General features: G+C 35.5%; 1 protein-coding gene across 1 annotated transcript in view; it reads right to left on the bottom strand.

Moving 5' to 3' along the window:
• Positions 1-20,857, bottom strand: part of INPP4B (inositol polyphosphate-4-phosphatase, type II, 105kDa) — a 303,350-nt gene that overhangs the window by 191,536 nt on the left and 90,957 nt on the right. The window contains exons 7-8 of the mRNA XM_008583251.1: positions 13,965-14,095; positions 13,501-13,605 (exon numbers count right to left, since the gene is read on the bottom strand). Of these exons, the coding sequence (XP_008581473.1) occupies positions 13,501-13,605; positions 13,965-14,095 (236 nt within the window). The remainder of the gene's footprint in view (positions 1-13,500; positions 13,606-13,964; positions 14,096-20,857) is intronic.

Raw genomic sequence — 20,857 nt, 5'->3', positions numbered from 1 at the left:
CATGACAAAGAACTGATTATTTATTTTTGAATCTAAAAGAGGGAGTTTTTGTTTCTTGAATACGTCTGTAGTATAACTCCTAAAGTTATGAACAAGCTGTTATGTAAGTTCAGACTTTCACTTCTTTCCAGTCTATTTTCTACTTACAAACTCATCCCTTTTAGGGTTTTGACACAATTTTTACTGAGGACTATAAACTCTCCATCACTGGCTAGGTTCTGACCTCTTCCAAAGGAAATAATCCAATTCCTAAGCACCTTATGGAGGTCTTTGAGTGAAGGAAATTTTTTTTACCTCTTTTTTTGTTTTGATGCCAGAGTGGAACACCAGCCTGCGAGAGCTGAAGTATAGCCTGAGACCAGGAAAGCCATAGGAGCGGAGCTGCCCAAGGACTTGGGGACCCAACCACCAGGGTGCAGTGGACTTTGAACATGAAGTCAAGGTACATGATTCACCAGCTTTGATATTTAATGCCTGCCCTGCTGGGCTTGCTTAAGACCTGTTACCCCTTTGTACTATTTCTCCCTTTTTGGAATGGGAATATGTTCCCTGTGTTTATCCCACCATTATATCTTGGAATTAGATAACTTGTTTTGAATTCACAGATGATAATTTGAACTTTGGACTTTTGAGTAGAAACAAGACTTTGGGAATGAAATGAATGTATTTGTATATGAAAAGGACATGAGTTTTAGGGGGTAAGGGGCAGAATGCCTTGGTTTGAGTGTCCCCCCCAAAACTTGATCCCCACAGTGACAGTGTTAAAAGGCTGAGAAATCCTGTTATGGTAATTGAAAGGTGGGGCTTTGAAGAGGTGATTAGATTGTAGGATCATGCCACAGTGAACAGATTAAAAATGGGGTCATGGGTGTGATCTGGAGGGCTTTAAAAAGAGAGTGAATAAGGAGGTTAGGCTGTCTCTGCTCCACTATTTTCACAATGTGATGCTCTGCCACCACTGTTGCCACCACCAAGGCCATCATCAACTGTGTTCCTTGGACTTTGGACTTCCCAGCCTTGGAAACTGTAAGCAATAAATTTCATTTTCTTTATAAATCACCCAGTTCCAGGTATTTTGTTATAAGAAAACAGAAATGAACAAATATGTGATCTTACAGGCCAAACAAAAGCTTGTAATTTGTAAAAATCAGAAAGATGATTAAGCTGACGTCACCTATATTATCCTAATGTTCCTTCATTCACTAGACAAACACACCCTTGAACATATACTATTTTCATGGGCTACCTTGATTACTTGTGAAAATTTAAAATTAGAACATAAAATGTATTAGAGTTGATCTAATTCTCATATATCAGGCCTCAAGATGATTTTAGTATGATTTACTGCAGCACCACTCAAGCAAGCACACACTTAAATTGTAAACAAAATTAATTTTTATCTGTGACCTTAATTACATTTCCTCCCCTGGCATCATTTCCATTTTTATACATTACTTATTTCTTCTTTCTTTCATTCTTAAATTACTTCTCTCATTTTATACTTTCCTTTTCCTGCTTTCTCCTACTTCTTTTTCTTATTTTTGCCCATTTTCATACTCACAATTCTCATTTCTTATTGCTCTGTTCTTAAATTCTGTCTCACCTTTGGCTCCCTTCCCTCTCTGCCCCACGCTGGAGTCCTCTGCCTCAGAGGGCCAATGTCTTATTTACAATCCCCAAAATTACTCATAACTTGCCAACTTTCTTCCAAATCCTCATCTATTTCTTAATTTTAGTAACTTTCCCACTTCTTTCTTCTATAAATTCATAATATAGGCAAAGCTACATTATATGTCTGTAAAAAGAAGCAGCAAGAAAAAAAATCTGAAGAAAAAGTTTCTCTGGCTTAAATCATTCCATGATTCATATTCCTAACTCAAAATAATTAATGGAAAGATATTTTATGTATTCTGTTAAGATGTCAGAATATAAAAAATAAATAGCACAACTAATTAAATGTATTTTCTTTAATCCTGTTCCAATTCTCAAACCCTCCTGACGCTCCTCCCATTACCTAGACTGCCTTTTCTTCTTTCACCTTCCCCTTCTCCACACTTGCAAATTTTGCATTTATGTCTAGTTCAGTTCCTACACTGAGACCTTTGTGTGATCTACCCAGCAGAAAATATTTCTTCCTTTGTGCTATCATAGTCCTAAATCCATAACTTTATCATAGCTTTCACTACTATGTTGCATAAAATAATGTTGATAATTACTGCATTTTCATCTCTAAGCTTCAAACAATTTAAATACAGGCATTGTGCATTTAATGTCTGCATCTTCCCCCAAACATAAATCATAGTAATATGCTTGCTGTAAGTGCTCAAGAAGTCAATAAATAAATAAACATAAATATTTTGAGGCCTAGGTCAGTTTGTCTTGTTTGTCTTTGGATCATACACAGAATTACTGTCCTTAATTGAAGAATAAAAAATTTAGATACGCCATGGAAAAAAAGCATAGTAAAATCTGGATGTGTATGTGTGTATACATATATATATTCTGGAATTCTGGATCATATTCTATAAAAATAACAAAGAGCTTATGACTGACTAAATTACTATCAATGTTTCCACAAAATTTGAATTAAAATTAATAAGCTGTCTAAAACAGGAATAAGTATAGATTCCTTTACAAAAAAAGGTTTTATTGCTGATTGAATATTTCTTAAAGTTGCTATTTTTGAGATAAATTTAGACTTTGAGATAAGTTGAGAAATTAGAACATAGTTTGTGTCTACCCTTCACCCAGGTTCCACTTAGGTTAATATCTTTCATAACCATAGATTAATTATCAAGTCTAAGAAATAAAGCAAAGAGTGTATTCAGATTGATTTTTCTGTTAACAGTCCTTTTCTCTTTTATGATCCCACATTTTGTTCACCTGTCATGTCTTCTCAGGCTCCTCTAATCTATCACAGTTTCTCACTTTTTCATTGTCTTTCATGACCTTGACATTTTTGGAGGGTACTGGTTAGTTATTTTGTAGAATTTCCCTCAGTTTCGGTTTGTCTTACGTTTTCTCACAATTAGATTGAGGTTCTTCATTATGAAACAGGACACCACAGAGGCCACATGCCCTTCTCAGAGAGTATAGTTGATATGCATATGCAATATTTGGGGGAACAGACTTTGGGACTATGCAAATATCCTGTTTCTGCTTAAACCTTCACTCACTAATTTTAGCATTCATTGATACATCTTGCCTGTAGCAATTATTACTGTTGCATTCGAATGGTGATTTTGTTTCTCTCATTCCTCATTTATTTACTTGAATTATTCTAGAGAAAGAGTTAACCTTCTCCTTCGTTCATTTATTCATTCAGTTACTTGTTAATATCCATATGAGTTCGTGAGTATTTTTTTCTTTCGTTTATGATCCAGTAATATCTATATGTTCAACTTATGCCAGCTTTGAATATTGGGGGCTCTTTCAGGTTTGTTCCTGAACCCTTTATACATGCCTTTTGTGTATTTTTATGTCACTTCCTTACTTTCTGGGACCACAACATGCTCCCGGCTCATATCTTTGCTGCCCAGCCATGGAATCAACCAGTTTTCCAAGAAACTGTGTTTTTTTTCCATAAGACAATGGTGTATAGAAATCAAGCATTGAGGGCTAGTTATGCTCTTTGCTACTGGGGTGTGGCAGATTTCCATCCCTTACAGGGGATAGAGCTAGTCAATATATATACATATCCTAACTAGTGAAGATATGCATCTATATTTACATCTTTACCTTCTTATCCATCTATCTATCTATACTAACAACAGCAACAACATGAGTCTATTCAGATACCTCTGACTTCAATACATGGGATTCATTCTAAGGTTACTTGTTATTTATTTGTAACTTCCTTCTCTGGCATTAAGAAACTTGACTCTCATTATCAACATGTTTACATATTTGGTCAATCCTAGTATACAAATAAAGTATCTTTGGGATTGTTCACTCATACCCCTGTAAGAGACAAATATACCAACAAGAGCATCGTGTTTGTAATCTTTTTTTACTTAGTCTTATAATATCCAGTATTTTCCAACATCTATTTTGATCAAATCCTTCCTTTCTCATTCTTTTCAAAGTTATTCTTTTTCTCATTTTGTTTATCATTTATTATCATTTTAAACAGTACAATAAAGTAAGTTAAAAATAAAAAGCAGGTGGGGAATATAAAATTCTAGGGATGACCTACATACTAATAAGCAGCAAAACAATCAGAATTTGGAAAAAAAAAAAAAAAAAACAGGCATAGTTATATGTTCTTAAAGGTAAAGGTGCCTGGAAGGAAAAAATAGGAGAAAAGTCCCCCGAAACATTCTTCTCCTTTGGATTTCACAGAATAAACTTCAAATCGGCAAACTAGTCCAGCTAACAGAAATGTACTACTTTGCCTAATTCTAGAAAGGCAATTTCCTTACCTCCCAACCCAACCATGACATCCCATTACCATCGAGAGGTTTTCCTACATAGGCACTTAGGGTCAATGTGTGAATACTGAGGAAGCAAACAAGGTCTCTCTCTTGCCACTCTCACTTTTCTGTAATGACTTTAGATTCTGTTCATCTTGCTCAGAACCTTCTTTAAAAAGTTTGGATTTTTACATGCATATTTTGTAGAGTTCAAAGAATTTGAGTTGAAATAGCCTTTGTACATTTCAGGTCTTCAAAAAATTGCTTTGAAGTTTTGAACTTTTAACTTTGATAGCCCAAGAACGACTCTGAAGAAAACAATTGGAAAGTAGCTGCTGAATGTTATTCTCAGAATTGACATGAATTTATGCCAAAGGAAACAGCTGTGCTCTCCAGCTAAGGGTATGTTTGGTATTTCACACAGTCGGAAATAAGAACACAACGTGTATAGTTGTGTAATCTGTAACTTTAATTGAGATAGTTTCTATCACAATTAAAATGGATCATTAAAATTTTTTAAATACCAACATTTTCTATAGAAATTAAAAAATTATTACAAGTATTTTAGGGAGTCTTCTTAAATTTTTCAATCATTCATTTGATAATTATCAGTTACCATTACCTAAATGTTGGAACAGCTAGGTTTATCTCTTTAGACCCCATTCAGCCTTGGATTTCACTTACAATTACTATAAAAATAGTAGACTGATCTATGTAGACTATGTGATGTATTTCCTTGTCTCTTTAGTTAACAAAGAGTGATATACACTTAAAGTACCATGTTCATTCTTAGCTGGGGCTGTTGTACTCTTTTAAATCTAGAATTAAGCACAATTGATTGTTCTCCTCTAGGAGAGAAGAAATACATGAAAAAAAAGTCAATAAGAAATAAAATTAAACTTCTCAGGTAGCAATCTGATCAGTAAGATTTATATTATCTTTTCTTTTTTTTTTTTTTTGTCTTTTTTGTGACCGGTAAAGGGATCACAACCCTTGTTGTGGTGTCGCCCGCACCGGGCTCAGCCAGTGAGTGCACCGGCCAGTCCTATATAGGATCCGAACCCGTGGCGGGAGCATTGCTGCGCTCCCAGTGCTGCACTGTCCTGAGTGCGCCACGGGGCCGGCCCTATATTATCATTTTTAAATCCCTTTTATCCTGATCTTTAAATTATGTATCTTCATGATTTGAACAGCCCTTAACTGAGTATAATAAAAGCCCTCAGATTTTTGTGTCCAAGAGACAATTATAAAAATCTAGGTGGAAATTTTTTTACAGAAAATCTACACAAAAAAATTAAAGATCCTTTTACTTTCTTAAAAATAAAAATCTATATGTCTTCCTTCTTTAACATTTTATAGTATCTCAAAAATTGTCTTTGGCTTTGTGAAAATGGCATAGTATACAATGTAATGTGTAAGTAAAATTTAAGCTGCTGAGTCTCATCAAGCTAAAGATACCAGGCTGGTCTGAGATTTAATAATAGAGCTACCTCCTAGCCTTTTAAAAAGCCATTTAATAATAGAAATGAGATAATACCTTGGTTTTTTCCAGAAGATCTCTTTAAAATTTCTGCAACTATATAACAGTGTTAATGGGGGGAGAAAAAAAATGCAGACATGCTGATTTCATACCAAGGAACAATTTAAGCATAATCCATGACTTCAAAATGGCATGCAAAATGGCCTCAACACAAATTTCAAGGCTAGTGGGATTTTTTAAAAAAATGTTTCAAAATAGTCGAAGCAATTTGGCATCGTCATTAAAAATATGTAAAGGTAATTATGCTTCATGGATGAGGTAATGCTCCCAAGCTCTTGAGATACGGAAATCAAGGAACACTAATAGGTCCTCGTGTTTGCTCCATCCCTCAGTGTAGAGATGAGAAGATGAAGGACCAAAGAGCTCAGCTGACTTATCCACAGTTACACAATAAATTGGGCCAATACTGCACCTATTCTAACTGAAGCTTCATGACATAAAATAATTTTATTTTGTTTTTAAATATGCATTAGTTAAGGTCCTTTCCATAGAAATTCACAGAGCCTTGCTTGTGATGCCTGAAAAACAAGCAAACAAAAACAACAGTAGGGGGTAGGGGTGGCTGCTTTTCACTCATCACACACCAAGGGCAGGCCCATTCCCTGTGGCCTCAAATCAGACAACAAAAAGCTGTTGGAGACCCTCTCTGTCTCCCTTCTGTTTCTGTGGTCTGCTTAATTACGGTATCTCTGATTTTCCTTCCCCCTGAAAGAGATGGCCAGTTTTGGCTTCCCTAGAACATAGAGTTACATTTATGAGCAGATTGTCTCTGAATCCAGAAGCTGAATCCATGAGAGAAACTCAATGGATTCAGCTTGGGTCCAGTACTCACCTCAGCCTCTGTTGTTTTGAGCTTATACCATGTGTCAGGCACTGTGATCATTCAATCAGCTACATGGAAGGGGCCAGGCTCACAAAACAACAACAACAACAACAAAAAAAAAACGATGGGTATATATCTAATATTTACAAAGCATGTTTAAAGTTAGCCATGCATTAATAATGCAGAGTTACATACATATTGGAGTGTTTTAGTTCTATAAATTGCTACAGATCTATAAACTATGTCTGCTCTGTAAAAAAAATTGCTTTAATTTGAATTCATTAAATTTTATAGCAAAATATAATACTTTATTATTGTATATCTACAATATATAAAATAATTAAAACAGAATATTATAATGTTATAGGGATCTATATAATATTCACAACTGATGTTTAATGAAAATAAAATTTATTGAAGTATACTGAAGCAGGAACTTATGTTTTTAATTCTGGGGGTTTTGTTTTTGTTATTGGTGTCACTGCTATCTAAGATCTCTATTGTGGTGAGTATTCTATTTGTTGCACTTAATTTAAGTAATGAAAAGGATGAAAAATTAACTTAATGAGTCTGGGGGCACCTGAAGTTAACCAGAGGCTATTTTATTTGTCCATATGAGACATAACTTTAGTTCTGCTCAGTTACCTGTTTCACGAGCTAGACATTAGCCTTCTATTTGGTGAATCTGCCTGCTATTGTTTATAAAGATGACTCTCCAAATATAGCTGGCTTATTAATCAATTGTAGACACAATTTGCTAATGGTAAGAATGAAAAAAATAAATGTAACTACATCCAAATAACTCACCAGTGAAATACTAGTGCTTTGCCAATCTTACTTGCATCATTACCTTGCAAAATGTTCTCTATAATGCAGCCAAACATTCAAATCAATAGCCACAAATCTTAAATAAATTTAACTGCAGTTCAAAATGTTAAATATGTGTTACATGAGCAAGCAGAAAATTTGGTTCACTACCTCTTATTACAACTTTTAACCTTTTTATTTTGCTATTAAGAAAACTGACACCCAGAGAGGTCAAATAACCTGGTCAAAGAAGTAAGTGGTAGGGCCATGAAATTTCAGTGCAGTTTTCTATCCCTATTACAACATGTAGCTGATGATCTAGTCTATAAAAAATCTACTTCATCTGAACTCCAGTTTCTCAAAAGTTATCAGACCCTCTCTCTGTCTCTCTTCTGCTTTTGTGGTCTGCTTAATTACTGTATCTCTAATAACTTTTAGACTTATACAAACAACTATTTTTAAAATATAAGCTTGACAATTTATCATGTTGTGTAAATGATATGTATATATATGATAAACATGGACAGCTTTGGAAAAAAATCAGTATGCAGGGCAATTCAGTACCTTTCCCATTAACTTGCCTCTTAGGATATCTAGGCTTTTCCTACATTTTCTTCTTAGGTCTTCAAAAAGAAAAAATTCTTTCTGCTAACTACCTTGTCAAAAATCCTCTAGTTTATATGGGTTGTTTCCTAGGATCTGTAACATTAAAATCTTCCTTTTCTTCTATCGCTTGATATTTGTCATCACAAATAAGAAATTCCTTTCTATATCCTGTTATGGATTTACTTCTTTCCCTCCTCTCCCCACAAAAAAAGGTAGCTCAGAATGTGACCTTATTTGGAAATAGAGTCTTTAAAGATATAATCAAGTTGAAATCAAGTCATTAGTGCAGGCCCTGGTCCAATATGACCTTAAAGTGGTGTCCTTATAGAGGAAAATTGGACATAGAGACAGACATGCACAAAGGGAAGAGGACTGAAGACACACGGGACAACGCCATGTGAAGCTGGAGGACTGGCATGATGCAAACCACCAGAAAGCAGAAAGAGGCCCGGGAAGATTCCCTGTAGGTTTCGGAGGGAGCACAGTCCTGCCGACACTTTGATTCTGGATGTCCAGCCTCCAGAACGGTGAGGCAATAAATTTTGTTTTTTTTTAGCTGACCCAGTGTGTGGTGCCTTTTTAGGGTGCCATGGGAAACTGATACATATCCCCAAACTAATTAGAAGAAACTTTTGTTCACTTTTTAAAATTTCTTTCTTTTGCTTGCAGTTTCTTCCTTTCAAATCAGAGAATCATAAACTAAATATATTTTCTTCATCCTACCTTACTCTAGTCTATTTTTCAGATAGTACCTTGGAAAAAAGCCTAACATAGATGGTTCTTTAATTTCCCAGAAAGAAGTTCAAAGTAAAAGGCCACTTAGATAATAATTTCTTTTGTTTGGTGGAAGAATTTTAAGGTGCATCACCAAATATTTGGATGCTTAATTAAAGATGAATTCATGTCAATTTTGCCCCATTCATCTGGTATGACATTGCCATCCACACATGGCAATAACAAAAATTATCTTTTCCCCTTATTGTCTTATTCCATCAGTCATTAAATACTTGCATGTGATGATTTCCCTAAAATGTCTTTCTAAATCATCTTTACTCTAAACCTCGCTATTTCCTTAGTTCAAGACTTCATTGTCTCTTAATAGGTTCTTAGCTGATCACATTTCTCCAGTTTTTATAGTTCTGATCCATTTTGTTCCAGTAATGACAAATGCCACATGTATAATAAAACTACTATATTACATAATTCTAGGTGTTTTACATACTCTAACGTAATCAGAAATAAAAACAAACTTGCTTAGAAAGCTTAGATAACAGTCTCTGGCCATATATAAAAAGTGGTAGGACCTACAATTCAAACCCAAGTCTGTTACAATCCAAAATATGTAAATGTTTTACTATATCATAAAAGTCCTTTCATACTGGCTATTAGAAAAAAAAATGTTGGCTGTCAGATAGCTCTAAGTATTTTAAAACCATTACATATTGTTAAGTTCAAACTATTGACATACTGTCAGTAATCAAGGAGGAACTCACCCTCTTAGCCTGTGTGTGCTGCTATAACAGAATACCACAGACCTTCACGTATAAAGAACAGAAATTTATTCTCTTGTATTTCTGGAGGCTTGGGGGTCCAGGATGGAGGCCCTGATATCTGATGAAGGCCTCTTACTGCTTCCTCACATGGCAGAAGGCAGAAGGGCAAGGGAGGATGAATGTGTGTCCCCACACAACAGAAGAGTGAAAAGGATAAAACCACTGCCACACACCTTTTCTTAAAAATTAAATTAAAAAATTTTATGCAGTACAGAGTTATATTTCAATACATATATACAATGTGTAATGATCAAATCAGGGTAATTAGCATATACATCATTATGCAAAAATGTATTATTACTTTGCGATGAGAGAATTTGAGCTCCTCTTTTAGCCAATTGAAAACATATAATAAATTATTGTTACTTATAAACACTTAGCACTAATGTAGGCCACTAAAACTTATTTTTCCTATGTAGCTCTAATTTTATATCTGTTAACCAATCTCTCCCTATCCTCCCCTCTCCCACCCTCCCAAGCCTCTAGTAACCACAATCCTAGTCTCTACTTGTATAAGCTCAAGTTTTTGCTTTTTTAGCTCCCACATGTAAGTGAGAACCTATGATATTTCTCTCTCTGTGCCTGACTTATTTCACTTAACATACTATCTTCCAGATTCATCCACGTTGCCACAAATGACAGGATTTTATTCTTTTTTATGGCTTGGTAGTATTCCATTGTGTATATATCACATTTTTAAAAAATTCTTATTCATTCATCTATTGAACTAACTTTTGTCAAAGGCACCAAAAATATACAGTAGGGAAAGGACAATCTCTTCAATAAATGGTGTTGGGAAAACTGACTATCCATATGTAGAAAAATGAAAAAAGACCCCTACTCTTACCACATACCACAATCAACTCAAAATGGATTACAGACCAAAATTTAAGACCTGAAACTATAAAACTCACAGAAGAAAACATAGGAGAAACACTCCAAAACATTGTGCTGGGCAAAAATTTTAGAGAAGACTTCTAAAGCACAAGTAACAAAAGCAAAAATAGACAAATGGGACTATATCAAACTAAAAATCTTCTGCACATCAAAGGAAACAATCAAGTGAAGAAGCAGCCTGAAGAATGAAAGAAAATATTTGCAAACTATTCATTCAACAAGAGATTAATATCCAGAATATGCAAGGAACTTAAACAACTCAACAGCAAAAAAGAAAAACAAATCTTATTAAAAAATGGGCAAATGATCTGAGTAGACATTTCTTAAAATAAGACATTAAAATGGCCAGCAGGTATATGAAAAGATACTCAACATCGTAAGCCCTATCTATAAATTTATAACAGCATTAATCCATTCAGAAGACATAGTCCTCATGACCTAAACATCTGCCACTGGCCCCACCTCCAACACTGATGCATTGGGGATTAAGTTTCCAACACATAAATTTTGGGGGACACATTAAGACCACAGCAGCTCCTGCATGCCTTGGTCAATTCATCTCATTTTTCTTTCATTTGACATAATTTGTGGTAAACGATACTCAACATCGTAAGCCCTATCTATAAATTTATAACAGCATTAATCCATTCAGAAGACACAGTCCTCATGACCTAAACATCTGCCACTGGCCCCACCTCCAACACTGCTGCATTGGGGATTAAGTTTCCAACACATAAATTTTGGGGGACACATTAAGACCACAGCAGCTCCTGCATGCCTTGGTCAATCCATCTCATTTTTCTTTCATTTGACATAATTTGTGGTAAATGGAACCTAAATTAAAATTTAAAATATTTAATAAGGCTTACCAAATATAATAAAATCATACATTAGAATAATTCTCACTTAAACTCACACATCAGCTGGTTGTGTATATATGATTGGTATGAACACAAAAAAGTTTAATTTTTTTGATTATAAAACTTCAGACAATTCTAAAGCAGAACAAAGATTCCATTTTAACTTGTTTTAAAATCACTTTACCGAGGTGTAATTGACATGCAAAAAGCTGTATATATATGTACCACTTGATGAGTTTGGAAATATACACACTCTTGAAACCATCACTACCATCTATGCCATAAACCTATTCATCACCTCTAAAAGTTTCCTTTCACCCGCCCTCTTTATTATTACTATTATTTTTTTTATTCTTTGTGTGTGATAAAAACTCATAAAATATATCCTTCTAGCAAATTTTTAAGTATTCAATACAATATTGTTAACTATAGGCATTATACTCTATAGTAGATCTTTAGGACTTATTCATCTTGCGTAACTAAAATCTTGTACTCATTGACTAATGCTTCCTTTTTTCTTCCTCTAGCAGCCACCATTCCACTCTCTGCTTCTACGACTTTGACTATTTTAGATTCCTCATACAAGTAGTATCACGTACTATTTGCCCTTCTGTGTCTGGCTTATATTACTTATTATAATGTCCTCCAGGTTCATCCATGTGGTCTCAACTGGGAGATCTCCTTCTTTAAAAGGCTAAATAATATTCCATTCCTTATACACAGCACAATATTTTTATCCATGTGTCCACCAATGGACATTTAGGTCGCTCCTATGTCTTAATTATTGTGAATAATGCTGCAATAAACATGGGAGTTCAAATCTCTCTTCAAGATTCTCATTTTAATTATTTCGGATAAATACCCAGAAGTGAGATTACGGGGTCATATGGTATTTCTACTTTTAATTTTTTTGAGAAACCTTCGACTTTTTTCCATGTACCTGTACCAATTTACATTTCCACCAACAGCATACAAGGGTTCTCTCTTTTTGACTTTTCTAAACTTATAACTACTGTATCATAACAATGGCTACAAAACAGGGTGACAGAATGAATCCTCATATGTTTCTGTATATGTATGTTTGTATGTGTTAATGCACTTATGACAAAAATTTCAATATGATCTAAATTAGTGTTTGGTCCCCTAGTAGGATGGCCACAGCATTTGTCATTCAAACAGGGAGGATTTTGAGAAAAAACAGGAGGGGGGGGGGCATCAGTAGCAATGATGCTGAGACAACAGGCATAATTTGGGACTTCTGCTGGAAAACCAAGGCATATAGTCACCCTAGATATGTATAGAAAATTGATACGGCAATAACTTAAAGAAAAAGAGAGATGAGAGAGGTAGGTAAAAACATATTTTATTAAAAAATGGAAAGGGATTATATAGAATGGTAATAAATATGACACTATATAAGTCACTCTGGACCCTGTCCAGGTATGTTTGTGAAAACCTGTGTTTCTTCTTGACAAATGTTACTTACAACTGGGTGTATCAAAATACTCTACCACCTTCTACCTAATAAACTCTACTACATCCACTTATTCCCACAGGGGAGAGAATGCTGCTATTAATAGTCACCACTAAGTCAGAGAAACAGCGTATCAATTCACGTTTGGGGCTTTGGTTTCTCAAGAAAGGTAAAAAAGGAACAAGTATTGTTTTTTCTTTATATTTTTCTAATTCAAACTATAGAACAATTGTTATTTGTTAGCCATCATTAATATAATATTACTTAAGGAAGCTTATACCGATTTTGTGTATTCATCTCTAAATCAATCAGGTGCCACGTTCACAAAGTATTACCCAGAAATACAGCAACAAAAATATCATAGTCTCTTTTGCAGTATTTAGCATTAATTACCAGCTTCAGTTTTTCATCTTGATTTTTTTATACAATTTTTTAAAACTTTTCCATTCTGCCAATAGTTCAGCTTTTTAGAGAAGTACACACTGTAACCCGATTTACTGTTTTTGAAAAAATAATATATGATGATACCTTTCAAGTGAGGGCTGTATACATGCATTCTTTGCAGATGTAGATTTACTGGGACAAATTCTAATATTTTCTCTCCTTTGCTGCTGCTTGATTTGAAAGAGGACCCTAGGTGGGAAAAAATTGAACATTATTAGTAAATAAATAAATAAGTGATCTGTGTGTGTGTGTGTTGAAAGATCTACTTGACAGAAAAACGTTAAAAGAACTTGAGAAAGAAAAACATATGCTGTATTTATGAGTTGATATTCTTCTCAGAAATTCAATCTTTGAAAAAGTTATCTTAATTATTCCTATTATAATACCGTGAGATTTTTTTTTTTCCTTATTTCAGATGTTAGAGTTAGAAATATTTTTTTTTAATCTTTGGCTCATTTAACTCCATAGTGACCATATTTATTATTGTTTTGACATAACATACATGTAATGGAATTCAGTTTGAGTAAGTAAAGTTGTTGCTTTCACACCTGTTTCCTTGCTAAGCTCTGTCAGAATGTCTTGGTACAAATTCACCATTTGATCACAGTGAGTAAGGACATTTTTTCGTAGATTGTCCCAGTGTGGAGAAAGTTCACCAAGTTCTTTTAGCTCCTGGTTTCTGTTAAGAATGGAAAAGAGGAGAAACTTCATATTTATCTTAAATCCATAGACACAGAACTGTTATTCAGGGTTGTCAAGCTAATAACAAATTGTCTCACCATCCTTCTCAGGGAAGTTCTAGAGCTTCTTAGCTTAAAATAAAAAATAATAATAATAATAATAATTTTAACACAAAGGAAAAACATAAGTAGTTCAGACCATACTAACAAAAAACATGTCAAAGGGGGAAGAAATAAGTTAAATTCCCTGATAAAATTTTCACACAGATGGCAGATTTACTATCCTTAATATATGGTGGGGATATTCAGTTAAGAAACAAATGCCTGTACTAACGCCTCAATATAAAGATGGCTAAGTTCTAGGCTTCAACTATCCAAAATCAAAGAAACTAAGAAGGGCTATCTATGTCTGAAGTAAAGATGCAATACTCAGGTAATCCAGTTTCTATATAATACAGCTATAATTTTTTTAAAAGCCCAAATAATAAATAAATGTTATTTTCAGGCATGGTTTTATTGGCCTCAGTTTCTCCCGAGAAGACAATTTAAGTAAATACTGTATGCATATGTTTTGTCCCCTCTTCATCAAAAGTAAGAGCTAATCATACTGAAAGTTCACCAAGTTCTTTTAGCTCCTGGTTTCTGTTAAGAATGGAAAAGAGGAGAAACTTTATATTTATCTTAAATCCATAGACACAGAACTCTTATTCAGGGTTGTCAAGCTAATAACAAATTGTCTCACCATCCTTCTCAGGGAAGTTCTAGAGCTTCTTAGCTTAAAATAAATAATAATAATAATAATAATTTTAACACAAAGGAAAAACATAAGTAGTTCAGACCATACTAACAAAAAACATGTCAAAGGGGGAAGAAATAAGTTAAATTCCCTGATAAAATTTTCACACAGATGGCAGATTTACTATCCTTAATATATGGTGAGGATATTCAGTTAAGAAACAAATGCCTGTACTAACGCCTCAATATAAAGATGGCTAAGTTCTAGGCTTCAACTATCCGAAATCAAAGAAACTAAGAAGGGCTATCTATGTCTGAAGTAAAGATGCAATACTCAGGTAATCCAGTTTCTATATAATACAGCTATAATTTTTTTAAAAGCCCAAATAATAAATAAATGTTATTTTCAGGCATGGTTTTATTGGTCTCAGTTTCTCCCGAGAAGACAATTTAAGTAAATACTGTATGCGTATGTTTTGTCCCCTCTTCATCAAAAGTAAGAGCTAATCATAACATTAAGGTTTTAATTATTCACTTTTATCTAAATCTCTGCCCTTTAGCCAAGTTAATTTAAATCATCAGAATGCCATTTTTAAATGAGAGTGATAAATGGTCCAATATGCTGCTTGGTGAGATCTCTTATTCATTTCTGTAACCTTTTACCAACAACATTTTCATGAGGCTAATTTAACCGGCAATAATGAACCTTCTTTGCTATTTTGGCCGTGAAACATGCTGAGATCTCTTATTCATTTCTGTAACCTTTTACCAACAACATTTTCATGAGGCTAATTTAACTGGCAATAATGAACCTTCTTTGCTATTTTGGCCGTGAAACATGCGAAATACCAAGCTAATAAATTCAGAAGATGTAGAATCTTTACAACATTATGTTAAATGCAAGAATAATGGATGGTGTGCAAAAATGTGACTTGCTTTCAAATGTTTGTAGCTGCCTTTGTCTTGTTTCAATGGGGATGCAATAAAGTATTGCTGAAGCTTTCATCTGGGGTCTTCACAATTTTTGTGAACATTAATCTCATTCTCAACTTTTCCAAAGATTAGCTTTCATGACATAAGTATTGCTGAAGCTTTCATCTGGGGTCTTCACAATTTTTGTGAACATTAATCTCATTCTCGACTTTTCCAAATATTAGCTTTCATGACATAACATTCATGGGAGAAAAAGTAATTAATCAGTAGACAATAAGAGTAAAGGAAGTTTATGACTAAAGGGGTAGTAGAGGGAAGGGAAGGCTGAAGAATTAGGGGTTGAGTTCTATTTTGGACTCAAATGCAAAATATTCAAATGCAGGACAAAACAACAACAACAAAAGCAAACGAATAATTACAAAAGCTTAAGAATGACTAAAGGGGTAGTAGAGGGAAGGGAAGGCTGAAGAATTAGGGGTTGAGTTCTATTTTGCACTCAAATGCAAAATATTCAAATGCAGGACAAAACAACAACAACCAAAGCAAACGAATAATTACAAAAGCTTAAGATATCCAAGTCTAGGGCCGGCCCGGTTGCGCACTGGAGAGTGCGCCACTTGGGAGCGCGGTGGCGCTCCCGCTGAGGGTTCGGATCCCATGTGGAGACCAGTTCCTGCTCACTGGCTGAGCGCGGAGCGGGCACAACACTGAGGGTTGCGATCCCATTGCCGGTCAGTAAAAAAGACAAAAAGGAAAAAAAAAAAAGATATCCAAGTCTAGAAGGACCTGGCTAATTAGGTCAAATCTTAGATAAATAGTGAATATGATATGTCAACTTAGTATGTAAGGTTTCAGGCTGTGCTTCCAATATACTTATCATGGAAATATTAGCTGAGTATTTCTCTTTAATACTAATAGACACACCATGGGTTTACAATTTATGTTGCCTATTCTTACTAGATAGGTGAGGAAAAGGAGGAAAGGTGATACTGAAGCCCCTGACTACGTTGTGGGATACTGGGTGGTATACAGCTCCTTGCCTAAGAGAAGTTTGGCAATATATCATCAGAAAAGAAAAGTTTAGTGCTCTGTGGGGAGTGACTTGAGATAAGTTGTGAAGAATCCATAAACTGTTGTTTAAAATGTATTGTACTCCTGTAATATGACAACTTATATAGAGGAATACAGAGATGAACCTGTTTCTTCTAAGATATAGCACTGAAAATTTAACACATTCTGAAGGAAAAACCAATCAACATCACATTTCTTAGTACTGAGAAAAGTTTGAATATAGGGGAACTACAGGATAAAGTTGTAATAAACCATAGTAGAGTAACACAAATGAAATAAAATGAAATGGGGCAGAGAAAAAAAAGTCACTATAAGTTTAAAAAATGAAAGAAATTAATTATATGAATACAGTAAAATAGATAAGGAGATAATTGGGTGCACCAAAATTAGTGAACTTTTTCAATCAGGAAGGCTGGACTATTTTATTTTTAACTTGTCATTCAGCGAACAAAAACTTCTGAGTTTAAAAACCTTGCTTTACATTTCAATCCAGTTTCTCTAGAAAGCAGATCCATAGGTCAAGCAATCCCAGGTTAACAAGAAAGAGGTAAAAAGAGAAGTGATGCAGGGAAAAGAAGCAAGCAGACACAAGGCGGATCATTATCGAGTTGGGCAGAACTTCACAAGAAAACATAGCTGATTACTTGCTCATGTGGAACAACTCCAAAGAAGTCATATGTAAACTTCGCACCTTGGCACAGTTTGTTAGATGGAGAAAGAACATTTATATGCCTGTTCTTTACTATATTCTACCTTTCATTGGTAAAGATTTGTCCTATGGTACATTAACTCCTTTGCATTTCAGGTTGTGTAATCTGTCCCTTCTAGGTAGCCACTGGGAAAGCAATATCCCAGTGGAGACAGAACTTCTCTGGGTCTGATCTGGTAATACATGGGTGCCAGAACTACTGTGGACCCTTCCATGGTAGGTGCCATTGGGGGCATACTAAACCCTGGTTTTCACCTTAAGGGATGCTGTCACAGCTAGTAGTGTTAAGAGATAAGATGACAATGGTAGTAATATCTGGGGCTCACCAGCAAGTGGTCAAAAACTTGAAGACATGTTAGGATTGAGCCAATATAGAAAGAAATGTAAACTGGGTCCAGGACAGGCAACCTCTCGTACAACTCAGATGCACTTCCACCATTTTTTGATATCCTGGTAGCATTTAGACCAGATCCCTTTTATCTTCTCCAAGAAGGAAGTTCAAATACAATCCTTCTAAGTGGTGGCCAGTTGCAATTCCCCAAAGACTTAAAGAGAGAGCAGATCAAACTACAATATCCAGTGCTCCAGCTAATCCCTCAGGCCTTAATTAATATTCATCACCAATCTTCTGTGTCACTCATTCCAGATTTTTCCCTGCTCTGTGGGCACTTTAGCTGGTCTGAGTTGCTGCCCAGTGGGGTGTTGCAGACCTAAATCCTAAAGAATTTAGCCCCTAGTTTTCTTGCTCTTATAAAGTCTTGGTTGCTGTAACTTCCCATTCACATATGGGCATGGAACACCTCTGAATTCCAGACATATTTCTCATTGCTCAAATTTTGTAGCAGCAGCCCTACCTCTTCATGGTGATGAGTATAGTAATATCTTTGCTGGTCCACTGTCATGTGGAACACATAGTAACCAGATCATATGTGGAACCAATCACAGCTTCCATTTAAGGAGAACTCTTGTTAAGTCCCCTCACAGAACAGTCCCACCTCCACCCTGCCTCCACCATAAGAACTAGGATTCTGACTGGCAAAGTCTAAAGTTGTAGGAGAAAAAAGGGCAAATACCATAAGGGGGTCTAAGTGATTGATTATAAGAAAACCCACCCTTACTCTCAGAACTGTGAGTTCTAGCTATGGTGAGCACAACATCCTATATCTGCTGTTAGCACACATCCTTTATTCTAGAGGAAAGTTTCCCATGTTGGTGCCTTAGCTGAGCTTTTCATGGTTAATATTATTCTACTGTTCTATAAGATATGTGGCTTTGGGGTGATGAAATATGTAGTGATTATAAACTCATTGTCACACTTTCTTTGATATAGCAGCAAATGTCCCTTGGTAGGAGCGTTATTATATGTGGCACTATACCATTGGATCAGGCATTCTGTAAACCCTCCAATGTAGGTTACAACAGTGGCACTGTGAGAAGAAAAGCAAACACATATACAGACTATATTTCACTCACTTAGGACAAATTGCTGCCCCGCCACCCACCCAATGTGGACGGGATCCAACTTAACTGGTCTGCCACCAAATGGCTATTGGATTTTTATGGTATCATGGAGGAATGGTACCATATTAGTGGTTCACTGTCTGTCTTTTTCTGGCACTGAAACATCAGAAGTGACAATGATACATTAGCCTTGGAGAAAGTAGCCATATTCTTGGGTCCATACACAGTGCATGTGTCAGTCACCAAGGTCATTCTCCCTCTGAGTCTACTGTGCAAACTCTAGGGTAGCTAAGAAAGAAGGCTGGCTAATATCCACTGGACAGGTGATAATGTCCACCTGCTAGTAGAGAGTTTCTCAAGTCATATTTACTATGTAATAGGCATGATTTTGAGGCATAAAGACACTTTGTGTTCTACTCCTATAGGCCCATCCACATATTTCTTGCACACCTCTGGTATCCAATTTTCTAGTCTTATTTCTTCCAGGTCCATGAGGCCATTAACTCTGCCAATGCTCAATGTATATCTGTATCTAAGGCAACTTCTCTCTAAATGAAGAGAAGAACAAATAAACATTTTCTGATATGCCCACGGGGTGGATCTCCATCATAGTTGCCCTTGAAGTCTACCCAGCATGTCAGGCTGACCCATCTTTATACCAGTTTGAGTTCTTCCATCCTCCATGAGTTGGTCATAGGAGAACTCCCATGAGGGTACAGGTGTGAGTTGAGAGAGAACCATCAGTGCAGTAAGGTGGGTGACATCAGAACCCCTTCATGATAAATGCTCATGCTTTTTGGATCTTCTTGAGCCCAGTTTCAAATGTATCACTGCCATCTAACCATACATTATTCCTATACCATACAGTGGTATTGAATCAATACCCAGTTTTAATGGGCAGCTCCTGTCACAGAGTCAATTTGTGTTCCATCATCAGTGGTTGTGTTTGGTATCACACCAAGAGCTATTTTTCAAATTAAAAGTAGCTCCCTGATGCAGGAGGCATGGACACTTTCTAGAACCCTAAATGTCTGCACTGAAATTTTCCTATTTTCATTTCCCAAAGACTCTGCACAGCAGCATTGTTTCTCACCATAGACACTTTCAGCCCTGTTGGATCTCTTTGGTCACATACACAAGAGTATGCAACACAGTCTGAATCTTTTACAGTATCTCTCTTGAATGGGCCTGCTTGACACTTCCTGCTTCTCCACTAATGATTTAACATATGTGTGTGTGTTTGTGTGTGTGTGTGTGTGTGTGTGTGCGTGCCCGCGCACGTGTATGATCAATCGTAGCTCGGTAAGCACATTAGACAAAACGCTTTAAAGATATGTAGATCATAAATGTGTGTTCAAAACACAATTATATTTGTCATTGTACCAATGTATCTTAGAAGGAGGCAACCATATCTGCTAGTTTACACCTGTTATGCCACTGTAATTATTAGCATCTCCTTTTATTCTCAAAATATCCTATTATCTAAAGTATAGGATATGAAAATTAATATATCCTTTTGATATAATTAAGGAAAACAACAACTATAAGCTCACAGACTATTTCAGTTGGAAGAAAGTTCAGAGAACAATCTGAAACCTCTTGTTTCACAGATGGAGAAGCCTAGGTAAAACTGCTTGTTAGTGTCAGAGTCACTAGAATACCATAAAGCTTTTAGGCAATAAATCCTATGTCCATTCTTTCCTTACCCCAAATAATTCTCCATCATAAAAACAAACAAAACCCAAACAACAACCAAACAGACTGTACTTTATGAACATTCGTTGAGTGAGTGGGGTTTAGAACCTGGACTATTGACTTCTAGAACAACACTTATGAACTTTTATGTACTGTA

The sequence above is a fragment of the Galeopterus variegatus genome, unplaced genomic scaffold (assembly GCF_000696425.1).
Source record: "Galeopterus variegatus unplaced genomic scaffold, G_variegatus-3.0.2 Scaffold2869, whole genome shotgun sequence".
Classification (NCBI taxonomy): domain Eukaryota; kingdom Metazoa; phylum Chordata; class Mammalia; order Dermoptera; family Cynocephalidae; genus Galeopterus; species Galeopterus variegatus.
Note: the sequence above shows the minus strand (reverse complement) of the source record. Positions and strands in the feature narration are given on the sequence as shown.